At 40.2% G+C, this 19,229-nt stretch overlaps 1 protein-coding gene across 2 annotated transcripts; it reads left to right on the plus strand.

The window, feature by feature from the left end:
* The first annotated feature begins 6,326 nt into the window (after window positions 1-6,326).
* On the plus strand, window positions 6,327-17,839 carry LOC119894714 (retinoic acid receptor RXR-gamma-B). Of its 2 annotated transcripts, none has more exons than XM_038707374.1 (9): window positions 6,327-6,562; window positions 11,182-11,326; window positions 13,390-13,569; window positions 13,831-14,003; window positions 14,577-14,706; window positions 15,272-15,404; window positions 15,938-16,029; window positions 16,363-16,468; window positions 17,297-17,839. In XM_038707374.1, exons 1-9 carry the CDS (start codon window positions 6,341-6,343, stop codon window positions 17,442-17,444), a joined length of 1,329 nt encoding a protein of 442 aa, XP_038563302.1. In that variant the 5' UTR covers window positions 6,327-6,340; the 3' UTR covers window positions 17,445-17,839. The 2 variants fall into 2 exon arrangements, with proteins under 2 accessions (XP_038563302.1, XP_038563303.1); XM_038707375.1 differs by having other exon boundaries at window positions 13,843-14,003.
* Window positions 17,840-19,229: the final 1,390 nt, after the last annotated feature.

The following is a 19,229-nucleotide window of genomic DNA, read 5'->3' on the forward strand; positions in this document are numbered from 1 at the left end:
CTTTGATGGTCTACTGTTTTAATGCCGTTCTGTTGGTGATTCACTTTGTAGGTTTTCCGTCCCCTCGATGGAGTCATTTCTGGGAATGATCTGTGAGTGCAACTGTGGGCGCTGCAGATCTCTTTTGAACTTGGTTCAGGAGTTTGGCAACAAGCGACCTTTGATTTGCGGCGCCAGCGGTCAAAGGTGCCCTTCACTGCTTTGTCTGTTTGTTTGCTCTCAAGTAGATGCTTCCATTGCTGCAGCACTGTATTGGTTTCACCAGATAATGACAGGAAGCACTGGAACTAAATGTGTGAATTCTGCAAGTTTCTTAGGATTTTTCGTGTTTTTTTAGGCTATAACAACCTCCCAGTGCTTGCTAATGTATTTTTCTCTGAATTCCAAAGTAGAGGTGATTTACATATAATGGAGATGGAACAGCCGGTTCAGGCGGGTCTTTTGAGGATAGGCCCCATGAGCTGCTCTGGTCCCATTTATGCTTCCTCCGCTGAACATGTTGGCCTCCTTACAAACACACTCCCTTCACAAAGCATGCTCAGCTCGCCGGCCATTCCCTTTTTGGCATCCCACCAGTTGACTGTCCATGTGCTTTTTTGCTCCCCAGTGTGCTGTAGCCACAAAGACTCTCAGGTCTGGACGAAATGCACTCGTCTTTGGTTTTGTCTCAGACATGCAGGTTATGTTTTAGGCAGTTGTAATGTCATGTTGTAGGAAATTTGCACTTCACCAAGACAGAGACGTCAGGTGTCAAATGTCAGAAAACTTTGCCCATCAAAGGTTCTCTGAGGTCAAAGTGACTGTTGTCCAACCAACAGTCCAACATCCAAATATTTTCGATAGGATAAAAAATCAGGCAGAAAAGCAGCAAATCCTCACATTTAAAACACTGAAATCAGAAAGTGTTGATGAATGGATTGTTGTCAATACGTTTTCAACAAATCAATTAACTGGCTATTCACCTCCGCAGTACTTTCGCATTATTGGTCTACTAGTTACTAGCAGCATAAAATAAATGCATGTTTGAGAACAGAGCAGATTATGGCCTTTGAACATCTCTAAAACCTGAACAAGGTCATTCTGGAGTGTGTGCCTTATTGATTATAAACAGTGATTTTGAGTTGTGCTTTGGGCTGTTGCCTTTGGTTGTCTTGATTTCAAGCTTCTGACAAAATGAGAAAATGGAGACACAATGTGAGTTGTGCGTTTAGTTTTAAATGATCAATACTTGTCTGGCCTGTCCCAAATGTTGTCCTGCATGGCATCGGCAATGTAAATATTCTGTTCAGGTTCTTGCCTTCAACTTGCTGCTTTTCTACCGTACCAGTCTGTCTTTTTACCATTTCAAATCTCTACATATAACCTTTATTTGACATCTTTTATGTCTGTCCTGGGCAGAATACTAATCAGAATACTTGGTGGTCCTGATTTCTGCGAGAGCATGCTGGCAAATTCTTGTCTGGAGTGACGATAGCCCCGTTATATCTCCTACTCAGCACTTTTAGAATAGAACAGATCTTTACGAGACCCAAAGGGAATTTGACATGCACATAAAGAGAGGGGTCAGTGCACAAAATCAGGCACAGTACATTCTGTATGTACAGTGCCTGTCTGTTACATAAGCCCATTATAGATGAATCTGCACTCCAAAAAGTTGGCAACACATTCCCGCCATTGTAGTATTTAAGTCTAGGTAGTAGATTTATTTTGCATTACAGGCCTAAGTGTACAGTTGAAAACTTAGTGCCTTTGAATTGTATTTTACTGCAATATATCGTGTATCCAGTTACTTCTGTGGGAGCGAGACGGAGGCCCCACACCAAAGGATCACTCATGGAAGGCTGGAGAAAGTGGGCGAGTGAGAAAGGGGGTGGGGGCTATAGTCTCTGTGCCAAACAGGAAGTTGCACAACATCTGTTCCTTGGCATTCAGAGAGGGAGAGAATGGCCAGCTGTGTGTTTTAGAGTGTGTCTTCATGCAAAAAGTGCCGCATCCAGGCAGACAATGTTACATTCCTCTCTGTTTCCCAATTCCATGAAATCTGAAAGCAACTGTCTTGCATTACTCAATGTCTCCGTTTCCTTTAAATAGAGCTTATGTTTCTCATATCCAGTGGAGAACAAACTAATGTGTGCTTAATTGCTGCCAGAGGTCAAGTATCACAGAAACATTTTAAAACTATTGCAAAGTATTTTGCAAGTAGTTATTTCAAAAAGTCTGCCAACTGCAAAGTCACTTTATCAAACATGACAGGCAGAAACAATCCAAACACTGTTTGTGAACATAAGCAACTATTTATAAGAAGTAGACACCAAGGAACACACCATGTTCCTGTGACTGCCACTTCCTATGGGCGAGTAGAACCCTTGAATTCTTCCATGTTTTATCTGATGGTTTTAGCATTTAGCCTTCCCCTTAGATCAAATGAGAAAATGTAATGTTAACTTTTATTTGTGTAGTCTATATGAAGAATCACTCTCTTTACCAGCTAAAGCTACACTAGATGTTCTTGATAGTTCTCAGCAAATGACTACATCACTGCCAACATATACGTATAATGACACAAACAAGCATGTGTAACGTTAACAGATACGTAGAGCTGATGTTGAGAATTGGTGAAGTGGACCTTTTGATAGGAGATCATTACATAAAACAAGCCTATAAAAGTGAGTCTTCAGATAGGTTTTAAAGAAAGATCAATGGGGTCTAGCTTCCATGGAGAGCTGGAGCATCTCTCATTCAGATCTTAGAGCAAATTAAATGTGGAACTGCAGTTTAACTCTACTTTACTCTAACTGTCTTTAGCAACTTTTCGGAAGCTTACTTTGCTTGGGCCTTGAACCACAACAGTGCATCTTTGCATATATAAAATGGATTTTCAAGAGATTGCATTATTGTCTATTGGTCAACTGTCAAGATTTATTTTTTAAGTTAAAACGATGGATTTTTCAAAAGGAAAGAAGCTGAGATTCTTGTGATCTAGGGTCTAAAATTAGCACCCACAAACCGCCAAATGAAGGTAAATTGTTGGCATTGGCGGGTAAAATCACCACTTCAGCTGACAGGGAAAATGCACAAGAGAAAGACACATGTAGTAAGGTTAGCTTGTGGCAATCGGTGCACGTGCCTGCATCACACACAACACACAGCCAGCACTCAGCTGAGAAAACTTCAAACAGTTTCAAACCAAACTCACCAGTGGAAGAGGCTCAATCCATCATGAGTGGCAGCCGATTAGCTTGCCAGCAGCATCGACCAGACTATGGGAGGAAACTGTTTTCAGAGAATTACTAAGCATGTTTAAGAGGCGTCATTTGATTTTATTTTCACTGGCCAACTTTTTGTTTGGTTGCTTGGATCCAGATAAGTATTTTTTTGGTTGGATTCTTGTGGCGATTTGAACTGAGATAATGACTCATTCATTGGTGGTTTTTCTATTGAGCACACAGCTGCTACAGTCGGTGCTCAGTACAAAACCCACTGTTCAACAATCAGTTTTAATAAATAGCCTATTTGTGTATACCTTAAAACTTCAATTAATAGCCAAGTCCCAAATAGCTGCCTACCCCGTTTACTGGCCTGGTGTGGAAACACATTTTGACAAATAAATGCAGGCCTGGTCTGGTTTTTATATAAGTTCTTTGGTTGTATAAAACCTCTTAAACCCTGCCAGATCGCACGCTTTAGCTGCTTCTAAGCTGCTTCTAAGCTGCTTCTAAGCTGCTTCTAAGCTGCTTAGATTGTTAATACAAATATTAATGTTTAAACTTATGATCAATATGTCAGTATGGACACATCGTTAGATCGGTTAGATTCTCTACAATTCAATCGTTCAGTTAATTTAACTGAAACAACCAGCCCCAAACTCTGATTCTTATAGATTTAGCAGTGTAACTGGCATGGTAGAAGAGATAAAAAGAACAAAAGTGCAGACTCCCATTACCTTTGAAGCGCTGATAATAATAATCCGTGATTATTTATATTCCTTTTGCCTGTAAGGGTTCACCGATCAAAAGAATCAAAACAGCTTTTTATAAAAATGTATCCATTTTGTGAATCCTGTCATGTGAAATCCATCACTCTCTGTCTGCTAACTTCTGCCACACTTCTCTCATCCTGCACCTTGTTTTTGGGTATGTTTGTTTTCGTTATGTTGCAGACTACAAAATAAAAGTGCATAAGCAGTCTGTCGGAGCTAGAGCAAAGGAATTAGTGTATTTGATATTATTTGATATAATATTTTTACACAAGTAATATTTATACTGTTTGATATAAATAAACTGTTTCATAGTTTCAGTTTTGTGCAAAAGGAATTAAAGGCCTGTCCCAAATATAGGTAGGGTCAATTCAGTCATTTTAGCATATAAAAGCCCGGGCTATTAATCAAAGTTTTACGGCAATACACTTTGGTGAACTTTAGGTTCTTGTGTGCTTTGTGTTCCTTGTCTGCGGTACCTTTTGAAATACCTGGTTGTTTGTAAATGTTAAGTAAGGTGGAGGGATTGTTATGAACGGAAAGACATTGGTTCTTTGTCCATGCAAACATGCATGTAATGCTTTGGGGTAAATACTGTATCTTTACACTAAATCATGACTAAATTAACTGAATGCTACAATAGAAAAAGAATCTGAGTGGCAGATAAAAAAATACAGTTCATTTCAGACCCTGGATGTAGCCTATTGGTTCCCGCCTCAAAACAGCGAAATATGGGCACCCTGTTGAGCCTTGAGGTAGAAATAGAGAAATTTCCATTATGTGCATCTTTTAAGAAACCAAAACACAGGTGCTATTCATTGCGTGTCAGGGCATCATGCCACTGCCCACCTTTACACACACACAAACACAGAAATGTGACATTTAACAAAGAATGGTGGCATTAGGCCCAGCATCACACTGTGTTGAGTGTGTGTGTGTAAAGGTGGGGGGATTTTGCACGCAAGCAGAAGCTTTTGAATTTTCTTAGTATTCAGATTAGTCTAAATGTTTATGTGCATTTGATGCCGTGTCACTCTTCATCAGTAACATTTTTTTATTTCTTTGAGTCATCGACATTAGCCCAGAGAGGTGCTGCTTATTGCATCTGTCCGTATGAGAACAAGCTGTGACGGCCTGTGGCATTTGTCTGTTCAGTTGGTCCTCATAATGTATGTGTATGTTAGTATTTTGTGTTGATGATTGACGAATGTACTCACAGCTACAGCACATGCATGAAATTACACACCACGCCCTATTACCCAGATGAGTGACAGCTTTTCTAAGTAGGTCATCTATGTAAATACCAGCCTGTCAGTTTGCATCACTGGATGCAAAGCAAAGTCAGCACCTTGTGACCAAAGTCAGACGGGCTTCATTCTGTGTAGCCATATTTACACAACAGCCACATTTACTTAACATGGAAATGTGTTTATGTACAATACTGTCATTTCCCAATATACAGGATATTTTACATTTGTAATCATTTAGATGACTCTTACTATTATTTCTTGTCAGCTGCTGGTCCACTCATTCAAAAGTGATTATGTTGTGAATTTATTCTTGAGAGATCTTAAAGCTGCTATAGTCAATATTTCTTTACTGTAATAACAATGGACACTTTTTAAAATTAAAACCAGATGCCCCCCTTGTACTGATGAACACAGATAATAGCGCTCAACTTTGCAGCTCTACTGAGCATTTTAGCATCTTTCAGCTCATTGTTTCGGTTTCATTGTCATGGCGCTCATCAGTGTTGTTTCCAGCAAAGCAGGCAACTTTTTTCAGTTTAAATGCTCTGATAAACTCACTGTAACAACTGGCCAGCATCAAACAGCCGATAGAATACATTTAGCATTTAGCAGCTAAAGAGACATTTTTCTCAGGAGTTGATGAAGATAAAAAAGGCACAACTCTAAATGAAAAAATAAATTTGCTGCATGTCTGTTGGATGTGTAAATAAGGTACTATTATCTAACAGTGTTTGCCATAGCAACTTCATATGGTGATAATATGTCCGTGTATACACCATGTTGTGCTGGCCACAACTGGCCAAAAATTAATGCAGGTTTAAGCAATATGATTTATTTTTGATGCATTATTATAACATTTACTGGTCCCAGTTCAATAGGTAATTCATGAGGCTAAAGTTGTTATTTTAGCGCAATCCAACATAATACCACCACTAATCATGGCCTTTAAATGACCTGAAAATTATAAGCTTCACAAAGACAGGGTTTGTTGTAATGGATGCAATTCGATTGTGTTAGGTGTCTCATCCACTGACTTAGTGTAAATCTTTTTTATCTTGTGTCTCCTCATTCCTTATAACACACTCTTCCTTCTCCTCCAGACTCTACAGGGCCAATGAGCACGGTCCACACCCATCCCTCTCACATGGGTGGCATGGTGGGCCACCCGTCAGTCATCAGCACCTCCAGGCCCTTACCGTCCCCCATGTCCTCCTTGGGCTCGCCGATGAACGGCCTGGCCTCGCCCTACCCCGTCATTACATCTTCTCTGGGCTCGCCCTCTGTATCGCTGCCGTCCACCCCCAACATGAACTTTGGACCACTCAGCAGTCCACAGGTGAGAAAATGTGTGGGTGTATTGATGGTTGTCAGATAGCTATGGGCAATGTCTTAATAGAAGGTTTGTGTTCACATTATGATGTTTGTGCCATTCCAGTTGTGATAAAATGTTTTAATTCACCCATTTGGTTTGTCAGCTTTCCTTTACCATTCCTTTACTTTTCAGCTAAGCTAACACCCCAGTTGGTGAAAACCTGTAATATGAAGGTTTGAAACAGAGTCCATGTCTTTAAATTACAGACAAGTCTTCAACAATAACCTTCTATTCATCGCTGCACTCCCCTAAGGTCTTAACTTCATCAACAGAGGTTCATATTCTTTCAAATTACTACTTTTGGCAAGCTCCGTCTGCGTTGAACTATCATGTTCTTTGGTTGATCATGTGCCTCTCATTCTTGGACAGCGGACAGGAGGTTGAAGGTTAGCCATATCCAATGTGTTTGGCTGGAATACCTTGGCTTTCCTCTCTCCCCCCTACCCTTCTGCTGACCTTTAAACTTCTCGCCCCAAAAGGTCATCCCCTGAGTTCTGTTACTGCTGTCATGCGAGAGGACTTAAGATGCAGTCTGACTATTAGCCCTTTAATGGATTACTGAGAGAAAGGAAAAGGAGAAAAAGCAGCCCCCATTTTCTCGCCATTTCCCCTCTCTTCGCCTATCCTTGCCAGCCTTCGTCTCCTTTTATAGTTTCATTTCAGATATTATACAAGTATTTAAACTTTGTTCATGCTCCTTTTGCTGTTATGTTCATCTTTTTGATTGAGTAAATAATAAACAGAAACACCCACAAGACTGCTTTCTTTTCTCTCTGGCGCAAATGACTACGAGAGACGTGGCTAATGGAGCTGCTTTCTTTAAGTGGTCGCTTGAATAAACTACAAGCCCAACGAAGCTCAGTGCTTTGATGATCAGCCTCACTACAGAAACACACATGTACACACACACAGAGTGCTTCAGAGGCTGGATTGAGGCCAGTGCTGCAGGGCACAGCAGACCATAACATACAATCGCAGTATGGATTTGTGCCTTCAGGGACAGTCGGGGTCCATACGACTGTATGGTGTAATATTTTCACTGCTCGCTATTGTGTCATGTAACATCTCATACTGTTTTCATGGGTGAACTGAAGTTCATGAGCAGTGCTGGGCTGACCGAAGCATGAACAAACAAGTATTAAAGTGATACATCCATTCTGATCATATTTATGTTTTCTGTTATCTTTTTGTTCTTATCAACCCTTGGTAACCCTGATAAGTATTTTCTTTTGTTTATTATTATATTTACATTTATATGATGATACATAGTTTTAGTCATATTGAATAAAGTATTTTGTATTTGTATTTTCTGAACTATTTTACTGCTGTTAAGTTGTAAACAAACCTATAACATTAGCAAGAGAAAACATTCAAAACTCAGATTTAATATTCAGTTGGTATACCATTGTATATTAAAATACCTAATATCAATTTCAGAGCGTTAGCTTTTCAGTATTGATTAATCAATATTTTCTCAATTAACGGATTATATATTTGGCCCATGAAATGTCAGAAAAAAAGTGTTTAAAAAAATGCCCATAACAATTTACTTAAACCAAAGTTGACATATCCAAGTGCCTGTATTTTATTTAGTTAAATATCATCAAAGACTAAGAAAACCAGCAAATATTGCTATTTTAGAACCTGGAACCAGTGATTTTGTGACATTTCTTTATAAATTATTTATTTATTTATCTATATATCAGAAAAGCTGCCTGTTAATTCTTTGTCCATCAACTCATTGATTAATTGACTGATTCCGTTGTTAAAAGGTCATTTTAGAGATAAAAGCTCATCTCTAAATAGCAGGGATGCATGTATGGGCCATTAAAGGCAACATGTATGATGCAGTGTGTTCTTACTATCATGTGTTGTATAAAGAATGAATGATGCATCAATAATCCATATACAGAGCTCGTAGGCTTTTTTTTACAGCAGTATGTTGTCTGTCTAAAGCAGCATGTATGGCTGACAACTTATTAATAACAGTTATTTTTTCATGCCATACATGTATGAAATTAATTATTTGTGAAAATTGTGTTGAATTGTGCACTGAAGAGGAATAGCTGCTCACCAGTGACTCACATGACGCAAGTACGCAGGGGGCGGAATACTCAAGTGGGATGGTTTGCCTTTAGGCCATCTACTGTGAGATAAGGAGGCTATATGGTGTAGAGAACTTGTGAGCTCAAGGAAAGCTGAAAGACAGCAAAAAAAGAATCTCTTGTATACACTCCTCTGCTGTAAGCTCATGGGCCTGAGTTCAGTCTGCCATTAGAGGATATTCAGAAGAGAGTGCACATTGTAAATAAATGATAGGAAGAGCCTGAGGTGGCTGTGGGAAGGATGTCCTGGATGCCATGCTGCATCAAATATATAGGACAGGAGAGCATGTGTAGGTCAACCTTGTTGTTTCCAGGACAGATGTTTGCACATAAACAACTAAACAAACAAAAATGCACAGCACAAATATGCAACCCTGGCGTGGGTGCAGCGGGAGAGGGTCAAAGGGCACAAGGATGATAAGAGCGAGAGAGCTATGCAGAAGTCAAAGGAAAGTAGACTTGTTGCTCGGACATGTTTTACCCCTCATTTAAAGCTAGGGTAGGTTATTTCAGAAGCATTTTTGTAACATTTGCTCTGACACAAAAGTGAAAAAAAACAGGACTGCAATAAGCAGGCCAATCATTTCCTTCAGGCCGAATGAAATGATTGGCCGGCCCACCTTCCTGTCTACAGCGACGTACACAGTAAGCTATAAGTGTAGGAAGATAAGTGTTATTTGCACAATACACAATATTTTAATAAAAATACCATGTCAAAAATCTGGTCAGTAGCATCGTGTTTCTACTTTGCATGACTTATAAGACCCAATAAGAGAGCCGAGCAGGAGCGGCTGCATCATCGTTTCTAAAGTCCTCCGTTTTGGCCTGTCTTCACTAAAACGCCCCCCGGAGTTTGAAACGCAAAACGGGGTCGGCAGCATTTCTAAACTTCTCCGTTTAAGGTCTTCGTTTTCGCCGTTGTAGTCTGGACGGGAGGAGCAAACGTAGCAAAAGGTCTCTGTTTTAATTCGAAAACGCAGTAGTGTGGATGGGGCCTCAGTAGACTACTCAGTAGAGCTAATAAACCTCTTAGAGCTGTGTTAGGTAACGCTGGAGAAACCAGCAAGACCCGCTAGATTTTGAAAGTATCCAACCAAAGAAACCCTACCCCCTCTCTTCAGGCCTCTGTCTAAAGCCACTCCCCCAAAACACACTAATGAGTAGGCAGGTAATTTACTTTGCAAGGACTCCCAGTCTGTTTTCTGCCGCCACAGTCCTGTGTTACATTCAGTAACAGTCCCAGCTCCTTATTGGTGCATAAAAAAAACCCTTCTTTGTCTGTATTTATTTTTTCTTTCGCCAAATCTTCTGTAACTAGGAAAAGACCATCTGCTTCCTGTTTACACTGGCACGCGCATGCCCAGTGTACCTGAACGGCCAATAGATGTGTCGTTTTAATGTAAACGGAGATCAACTCCAAAACACAGCTAAAACGCTGGTGTGGATGGAGATCGTATTCGTTTTAATTCTCCCTTTGTAAACTAAAATGGAGTAGTGTGGATGGGGCCTGAGTTAATTGAACCTCAGTGAGTTTTTCACACCTTTATGTCTCACAGGGCTGCTGGAGTTTACATATGAGATTTTAATGTCTCATGGCATCAAAGTCCCTTTAAATAAGGTTTGCATTGTTGTGGACCCCCCTGGAACCACCATTATGGAAGCTGATAATTAATGCAACATGGCTTAGAGGTAGGGCACGTCACCCATTAATCGAAAGATCGGCTGTTCGATCCCTGGCTTCCCCCAGCACACATGTCGAAGTGTCCTTGTGCTGAACCCCAAAATTGGTCCTGATGGCTGTGCCATTGGTGTGTGTGTGTGCGTGTAAATGATTAGTTTCTTTCTGATGAGCAGTTGGCACCTTGAATGGTAGCCTCTGAATGAATGTGTGTGACTGGGGTGAATGTGAAATGTAGTGTAAAGCACTTTGAGTGGCCGGAAGACTAGAAAGGCGCTATACAAGTATTGTCCATTTACCATATACCAAATATTTGGACTGGTGAAACAAACTGTGTGTTGATTAGAAGTCTCAGTGTCTAAAAACCCATTCAAACACACTCATTCTTAGGAAATTTTGGAAGACCCTACACTGGAGCACACTCTGCTGTTAGTGTTGGAGAACTGCTCTTTCTGCACACGTGACACTTCTCATACGCTCTCCCTGTCAACAAACATTAAAAAACCTGTATGACAAGTCTCAGTCAGAGGTCTGTGCCCCACCCACTAACTGAGCATGTGATCATACCCTGAGACACTTTCACAATAAAGTGTGTGGGTGTGGAGAAAAAAAAGATATTGGTGAGCGGAAGACAAAATGAGAAAATAGAGGAAGGGGAGGGGGAGTGTCATGAGACGGCCTAACACTTTTCACTCTTACTTCCCCTCTGCTTCCTTTTCTGCTCTGTTTCGTTCAGTTCTGGTCACCTCAGCTTCAACGCTTTGTCTCTGTTCTCTCTTCTGTCTTATTGTTATCCTCAGATGAATTCTATGAACAGTGTTAGCAGCTCAGAGGACATCAAGCCTCCGCCGGGCCTACAGAACCTGGGAAACATCAACTACCAGTGTACGAGCCCCGGGGGAATGTCAAAGCACATCTGCTCCATTTGCGGGGACCGCTCCTCAGGTAATGTTAGAGGTTGATGATGGGGAATTGGCTAAGAAATTTTACTCTCCCACTCACCACAAACATCACCACCAAGATGAAGGAAAGATAACAAAGACAGGTTGATTTCAAGGTGACTTGTCAGGTTTATCAGTGCAATGTTGATTTGCTCTTTGATAATTTTGACTGTAAAACTCTGAAAGTTATTGACACCATTACACCTGAAAAGGTAAAGACCATCTCTGACGAGCAGAAAGCTCAGTGGAGAACCACCTTAGCTGTCACAAGTCAGAAAAGAGAATGCAGGAAATCTGAGTACAATTGTAGAAAAGATAATCTTAAGATTCACTACATCTTTAAACATGTTTAAATTAATATTTACTGGTTATTTATTTAAAGGCTAGCTTTTTCTCTAACATAATCAACAGGAATATCATCAATTCTTATGACTTGTGTGTTTTTTTTTAAACCTCTGTTTATGCAGGGAAGTTTCACTGAGAGCAAGACTCTCTTTTGCAGTAACAGTCTGACCACATTCACATATTCACACCTGGAAGCTGCCCAGTACAATCACAGTCTGATCTGCTGGCCACTGAGCAGCTCCTCTGGAGCAGTTGGGGTTAATGGCCCTAGGGTGGTAATGAGGGAGGAGCAATCGACCCGACGACCTGCCAGTCACAAACTTGCTTCTCTAACCTTTATATCACCACTGCCCCTTAATTGTACCACTGTTGAGGAGCTAACTAATTCCCCCAACACATTTAGCCATAAATGTGGCCATAAATTAAATAATTAATTAAAATAAATCAATACTAAAACTCTGGAGGACTTAGTGAAGCATCGTAATAACAGCTTTTTCAGAAGTTTATCTTCCCTTTATTAGAAAAATTATTGAGAAGAAGATTATTGTTCAACTCAACCCCCTTTTTTAATGTAAATGGCATTTTGGACAGACTTCAGTCTGGCTTCAGACCACATGACAGCACTGAGACTGCACTGGTAAAGGTGTTAAATGATATTTGTCGGAATACTGATTTCAGTAAAACATCAATTTTGGTACATCATATAATATAATAACATTGCTTATAACAACTATGCAGACAATGCTCAGATTTACTTAACTCTTTCATCAAGTGACTGTAGTCCCTTACACTCACTCTATCAATGCTTAGAGCAAGTGAACAGCTGGATGCAGTTACATTTCTTTCAACTAAATAAACAGACAGAAATCATTGTATATGCCAACGAGGAGGAACAAATGAAGTTATAGATCTTCTCAGACCTGAGTTTCAGCAGCCAAGTGAAGGCAACAACTAAATCAGTATTTTATCATCACATAGAATAAGAGGTCTCATGTCCAGATTTAGAGAAACTCGTTCCTGCCTTCATTTCCAGCAGGGTAGGTGTTAACAGACTCTTTGTCTGGTCTTCCCAAAAGACGAACAACTTCAGCTCATTCAGAACGCTGCTGCCAGAGTTCTAACGAGAACTTATTGAAAATATTTTGAAGTTCTGCTGCTGGTTTATAAATCACTCAATAATCTCGGGCATAATCTCCTTGAAGAGTAGACACCCAGTAGGTCCCTTGGATTTTTAGGAAGCAGTCAGCTGGGAGAACCTGGAGTCACAACCAAACAGGGTGAAGCTGCCTTCAGCTACTATGCTGCACACAGATGGCACCAACTTCCTGATGACCTCAAACGTGCCCCAACTGTAGACACGTTCACATCTAAATTAAAAACTCTTATGACTTTGATTGATTGGTTTCTTTACTGCATTTCCTCTGTTACACTTACAACTTATTGCAAAACTGTAACTACACTCAGACTGTATTTCTGGTCTATTCTATTTGCATTCTATTAAATTTTATGTGTTTTATTAAATTTTATGTAATTTTTAAATCTCATTAGTTAATTAGTTGATTTCATCATGGCTTTTAATGCTTATTGTTTTTGAATATCATTCTAATGGATTTCTTTGCCTATGTAAAGCACTTTGAATGTATGTCCACCTTTTATGTACTCTGAGATAGAGGCACATTACCGGCTCAAAGCAGTACTGATTTGGGGACTCTGTTTCCACAGGAAAGCACTACGGCGTGTACAGCTGCGAGGGATGCAAAGGCTTCTTCAAGAGAACCGTCCGTAAAGATCTTACCTACACATGTCGAGACAGCAAGGAGTGCCTGATTGACAAGCGGCAGCGAAACCGCTGCCAATACTGTCGCTACCAGAAGTGCCTGGCCATGGGCATGAAGAGAGAAGGTGTGTGTGTGCATCTGTGAGATGCTCAATTAAGATCTGGGCACGAGCGGCTGGCTTGTGTTCTTTTATATCTTCAATCCCACAAAACCATCATTACAAATGCCTGTTGTGGGGAAAAGCATCGTTCAACACTGCAGACATTTATTTTAAATTCTAGAGCCGTACAATTCTACCGAAATTTTGGTAGAATTGTCTGACACTCTATAGTCCTACAATACGCATGGGGTTTTTGACCTCAAATGTATCTGTTTGTGTGTGTGGGTGTGTGTGCAGCGGTGCAGGAAGAAAGGCAGCGTGGGAAGGAGCGGGGGGAGAGCGAGGTGGAATCTACCAGCAGTTTCAATGAGGAAATGCCTGTGGACAAGATCCTGGATGCTGAGCTGGCTGTGGAGCCCAAAACAGAGACGTACAGTGACGGCAGCCCCAGCAACTCAGTAAGAATTACACTGAGACACTGAGCTTAACTTGTCCAAACCCACAAAGTATTATTCACTGTTTTTTTATCAGGAGGCTGAGGTGGCACCTAACAGATGTAGGAGCAGCTGTATAAAAAGAATGTGCTGCTTAATTACAGTATGTTGTCCTGATGAGTAGTTGTCACGTTCTGGGAATGAATCCAGGGTGTTACTCCATAACTGAAACAAGCTACTATCAGTGCACTCTTGCCATTGTCTTCTGACAGTTGCTCTGAATCATTTCTTATTATCATATAGTATCCCTTGCAATATTTAAACCCCCCCCCCCCCCCCGCCTTCAGCACAACAACTCACAAAAAAATCCTACCACCCGAAACTTGTAATGTTGAACTAGATTGCATCGTACTGATCTCTTTGTATTAAAGCTTTCACAAGTCTCGAGAGGAAATTGGTTTACAAGGCACCCAAAATTACCCACAGCTGCACCTGCTTGAGAACTGCTGTTTGACAAGTTTACATGTCACGAAGGAGCTTACCAGCACAGTTATTGACTGTATTGTTTTTGCATTCTTCTTCCTCGTTCCTGTCCAGACCAACGACCCTGTCACCAATATCTGCCAAGCAGCAGACAAACAGCTCTTCACCTTGGTGGAGTGGGCCAAACGGATCCCTCACTTCTCTGAACTCCCCCTTGATGACCAGGTCATCCTACTACGAGCAGGTAGACACAAACACACACACACCCACAATCCCATGCCTGCAGCAAAAGTGTGCACACACCTATAAGTGCATGGAGGAGATGCACATTATTATTTTTTTAAAAACAAAAAAAACCACACACACACCCATATGTTTCTACACCACAATAATCAGGCCTTTCTACAATCTATTGTCCTCATGGGAGTGTAGTATTTCCTTCAGGGTAGTAATTCATCCCCGGGTAGGCAGTCTATTTAAGTCTTTTACATTTGCTCAACACATTTTTGCCATCTAGTTTAATGGAGCAGCGAAACCAAATATAACTGGACCATTTGCCAAGTCCCAACAGTGGGGTTTGCAGTAACACCAACGCTGACCTCTGCTGGGGAGAGATTTCACACACAGGCCTGCATGAGGAAGAAACCGCACGACAGACCCAATGAGAGTCTGTCTAGCTTTAAGTAAAACAGGGGCACACTGGCAAATCACAGAAACGATGTCACATATCATTTACACAAACCTGATATTGACTTTAAGGAAGGGACAAAAGGATGGAGAGGTCACTGTTGTTCGTTTTTTGCATCCAGGCTGGAACGAGCTCCTTATCGCCTCATTCTCGCATCGCTCAGTCACGGTAAAAGATGGCATCCTGTTGGCGACGGGCCTCCACGTCCACAGAAGCAGCGCCCACAGTGCTGGAGTGGGCTCTATCTTTGATAGGTAGGTACAGTGGGGGGAAAAAATTATTTGATCCCCTGATTTTATACGTTTGCCCACTGACAAAGAAATTAGGTTGTTGATTGTTTTCCTCACTAGCTGTTCTTCTCCTTCCTTGACTGGGACCAGTCAAGGATCTTTTGTTCACCTCAACAGAGAAATATCGAGTAATATGAAATAATGTAAAACTGTAGTAAGACTGAGAACAAGGCTTATTTGCCTTTATTTCTAACAAGTATTGTGATGTTGCCAGCCATGTGCTGGTTGTGCTGTCTACTGTCATTAGGTGGAAATGCAAGTAAAATGCATCAAACCACTGCAGATATATCACAGTTATTCTGTGGTCTGAGGAAGGAAATCCTTTGCCAAATGCCTGACAGCTACTGTTGTCTTAGGTGCCTTGATATATTAAATTGTGGTGTCACTATTGTGGATCTTGCTAAATATTTAATGAGCAATGGGGTCAAAGTATATATTTTGGGTTTTTGGTTCATTATCTTTTAACGTTTCATTTGATTTGATTTGATCTCCTGCAGAGTCCTGACAGAGTTGGTATCCAAAATGAAAGATATGCACATGGATAAGACAGAGCTCGGCTGCCTGCGAGCCATCGTCCTCTTCAACCCAGGTCAGTATAGCCACCTGTCACTGTTCAATCTTTGACAATATACTAGACAGCAACACCTTCTTGGACGAGGAGTTTATCTGGATTTTGATTTGCTCTTAATATCTGCTAAATGAGGTAGATACACTGTAAACATTCACTTTTTAGTTTGATCATGACAGTCCAATGATGTTTTTATGTATTTGACACACAGTACATAATACTGAGCCTGGAAAGATGTCACCATGCACCAATGTATGTTTTCCAGTAAAGACACTGGGACTTTCAGATAATGTGGATGTTAATGTTTTATCTGTGTCAACATTTGGCCTGACTGTGAGTTTGTGTTTGTTTCAGATGCAAAAGGTCTCTCAAACCCACCAGAGGTTGAGGGGCTGAGGGAAAAGGTTTACGCCTCATTGGAATCGTACACGAAACAGAAATACCCAGACCAGCCGGGCAGGTAGGGAATGCATTACATTACGATCGATATTAAACACCAGTGTTTAATCGCTACTTTGGGTTGTAGCTAGCAGTGAAGAGTGCACATAATTATATAATTACATAACGTAAACACTTTGACTTGCTACAGCATTAGATTTATAAGGATATAGTACAGTAGTGTTATTGCTTATAGAAAACTGTTTACTGTTGGGAGCTAAACAGGTGAGGTGAAATGACAGCCTAAACAGTTTATTTAGTTCAGCTGTGGACACTTCCAATTGTAATTGACATTACAACAAAAAAAAATACAAAAATAAATCTTAACTTATTACCTGTAGGGTCCTTTCTGCGGTTTGTGCACATGCTATTTATATTGCACTGTTGTATTGCACATAATCTACTGGCATTTTATTATTATGTATTCAGCTTCTGGGTGCACCTTCTGGTTGTTGGATGTTGTGTGTGTTTTGAGTTGTGTACTTCTTGCTCTTAACTAATTGCCCCCCTGTGGGATTAATAAAGTTGTTTGGCTTTGATCTTGAACTTAAACTACAGATGAATTCAAATATATGGAGGATTTTTAAGTTGTAGATGGTATTGGATCAACTAAATACAATATTTGTTAATAAACTCAAGAGTTTTTGCATAGTTTGACAAAGTGACATCAAAACACAAACCCGTTGTAAGAACAGAATGTGACTTAGTAACTTAAGTCACGTTTAATGTTTTGTTAACAAAGTCTTAGTATATTCTTAAATGGGATACAACTTTACAGATTTTGAAAGGTAAACCTGATAATGCTTTTCTACGTAATAAAAATGATGATGGCACTCATCCGTTTTCGCAGGTTTGCCAAGCTGCTACTCCGTCTGCCCGCCCTGCGCTCCATCGGCCTAAAGTGTCTGGAGCACCTGTTCTTCTTCAAGCTGATTGGGGACACGCCTATCGACACCTTCCTGATGGAGATGCTGGAGGCTCCGCATCAGATCACATGACACCAGTCGCCCCGCTTCCCCCTGTATATACTCCCACATTATCAGCGATATGAAGATGGAATTAAAAAAAGACTTGATTCAAATTATAAAACAGCATATTTTGTACCTAGCAAAACATTGTAAATTGAATTTAAAAAAGTATTTTGAGATTGTTGGGAGGGCGGAGTCGTGAGACGAAGCATCGAGGACACTGTCAACATGAATTCTAATAGAATTGTTAACAGATTACTTTTGTAAATAGATAATTTCAGGTGTCCATTTTGAAAGCAACCCAATGCAATCTGAAAAAGAATCATATTTTATTCAAAGAGGAATTGTATAAAAACTGAAACCTTCCTTGAATTTCTTAAAACACATTTGAGAATTCTTACAGAATAAAGTTATTTAAAAATGTATCTGAAAATTGTTTTTCGTGTTGTCTTATTTTGACTTTATTAAATAACATATTATAAAACTGCATAGAGTTGGATGGATTTGGGTTGTGCTGATATTATTTCATTGATTGATATTTTGCACCAGTATTCTGCAAGGTTGACTATTTTGATATCTTTGAAATCTAAATTAATTTTTACTTTTAATAAACTAAAACTGCATTTTTTATTATGTTACTCTACAAACAACACAAGGGTATCTCTTTAAGCATGTTTCTACTTAAGAACGGATGCAATATAGCTTGATCGATTGTGGAAGAAAAAAACTACTAATGCAATATAAAGAGCAAAAATAGGCCTTGATAATCTGTGAATATCATCTGTTCTTCTCAACTATGTGGATAGATAGATAGATAGATAGATAGATAGATAGATAGATAGATATCACATTTGACTGATCTGCTTAAATATTTCTTCAAGCTGATTGTTCAGGCGCATGCTCTCTCTGGATGAAACAACTGTCGTTGCGTCTTTGTATTTAGAGCCATTGGCCACAAGATGGCGTCCGCAGAGTGTAAAACACGCCAAGACAGACAGCGGCCTCATAGCATGTTTGAATATCCATCTGTCTGGTTCATTGGTCTGGTTGTTGTATCCTTCTCTTCGTGGTTCCAGACAGTAATACCTTACTCCTCATCACAAAGATCTGTGATGCTTTAAAGGCTGGTGCAGAACATGTCACATGGGAATGGGAAAATAACAAAATATGGAATATATTGGAGCCAGGCCGATACATTATATTCTCTTTATAACGAGACGCTGCAGTGCTGCACAGAAATGCCAACGGTCCATGTTGTATTTTTGTCTGCAGATATTTATACAAAAATACGCATCTGAGCTTTTGAGAAGTCCACTTGTAGATGAGAGCTACAGCACTGTTGTTTTATTATTTTTGTTTACTGCCTTCATATTTGGCTTACTCTATCTAGTCTATCTGTTGCTCTATCTATCGATTTATTAGACAACAATTGAACAATCTTGAAAGAACAATTTAACAAACGAACAATTTATCTGTTAAAAGTAGGCCTCAGACCTTTTCACCTGCACTTTACTTTCTAAACACTATATGCATTATTGGTTTCAAATAGGGAAAAAATATTTCATGTGAGTCTCTGAGGCACTCAACGTGGGGAGGGGGGGGGGAGGTAACCGGCACCTGCACTTGGAGGAAGTCTCTCTCTCTCTCTCTCTCTCTCTCTCTCTCTCTCTCTCTCTCTCTCTCTCTCTCTCTCTCCTCTCGTTCCTAATAGGATAATTGATAGATAGTCTAAATAGTCAATAACAGTGGACTCAGAGAGGTCGTCGGAAGCTCTGAGGAGAAACTTTGATGCGTTGCTCTCTGCTCCGAGCAGCA

This window comes from Micropterus salmoides, unplaced genomic scaffold, assembly GCF_014851395.1.
Source record: "Micropterus salmoides isolate LMB-PRFRI ecotype aquatic unplaced genomic scaffold, ASM1485139v1 Ms_hic_scaffold_875, whole genome shotgun sequence".
Taxonomy (NCBI): Eukaryota; Metazoa; Chordata; class Actinopteri; order Centrarchiformes; family Centrarchidae; genus Micropterus; species Micropterus salmoides.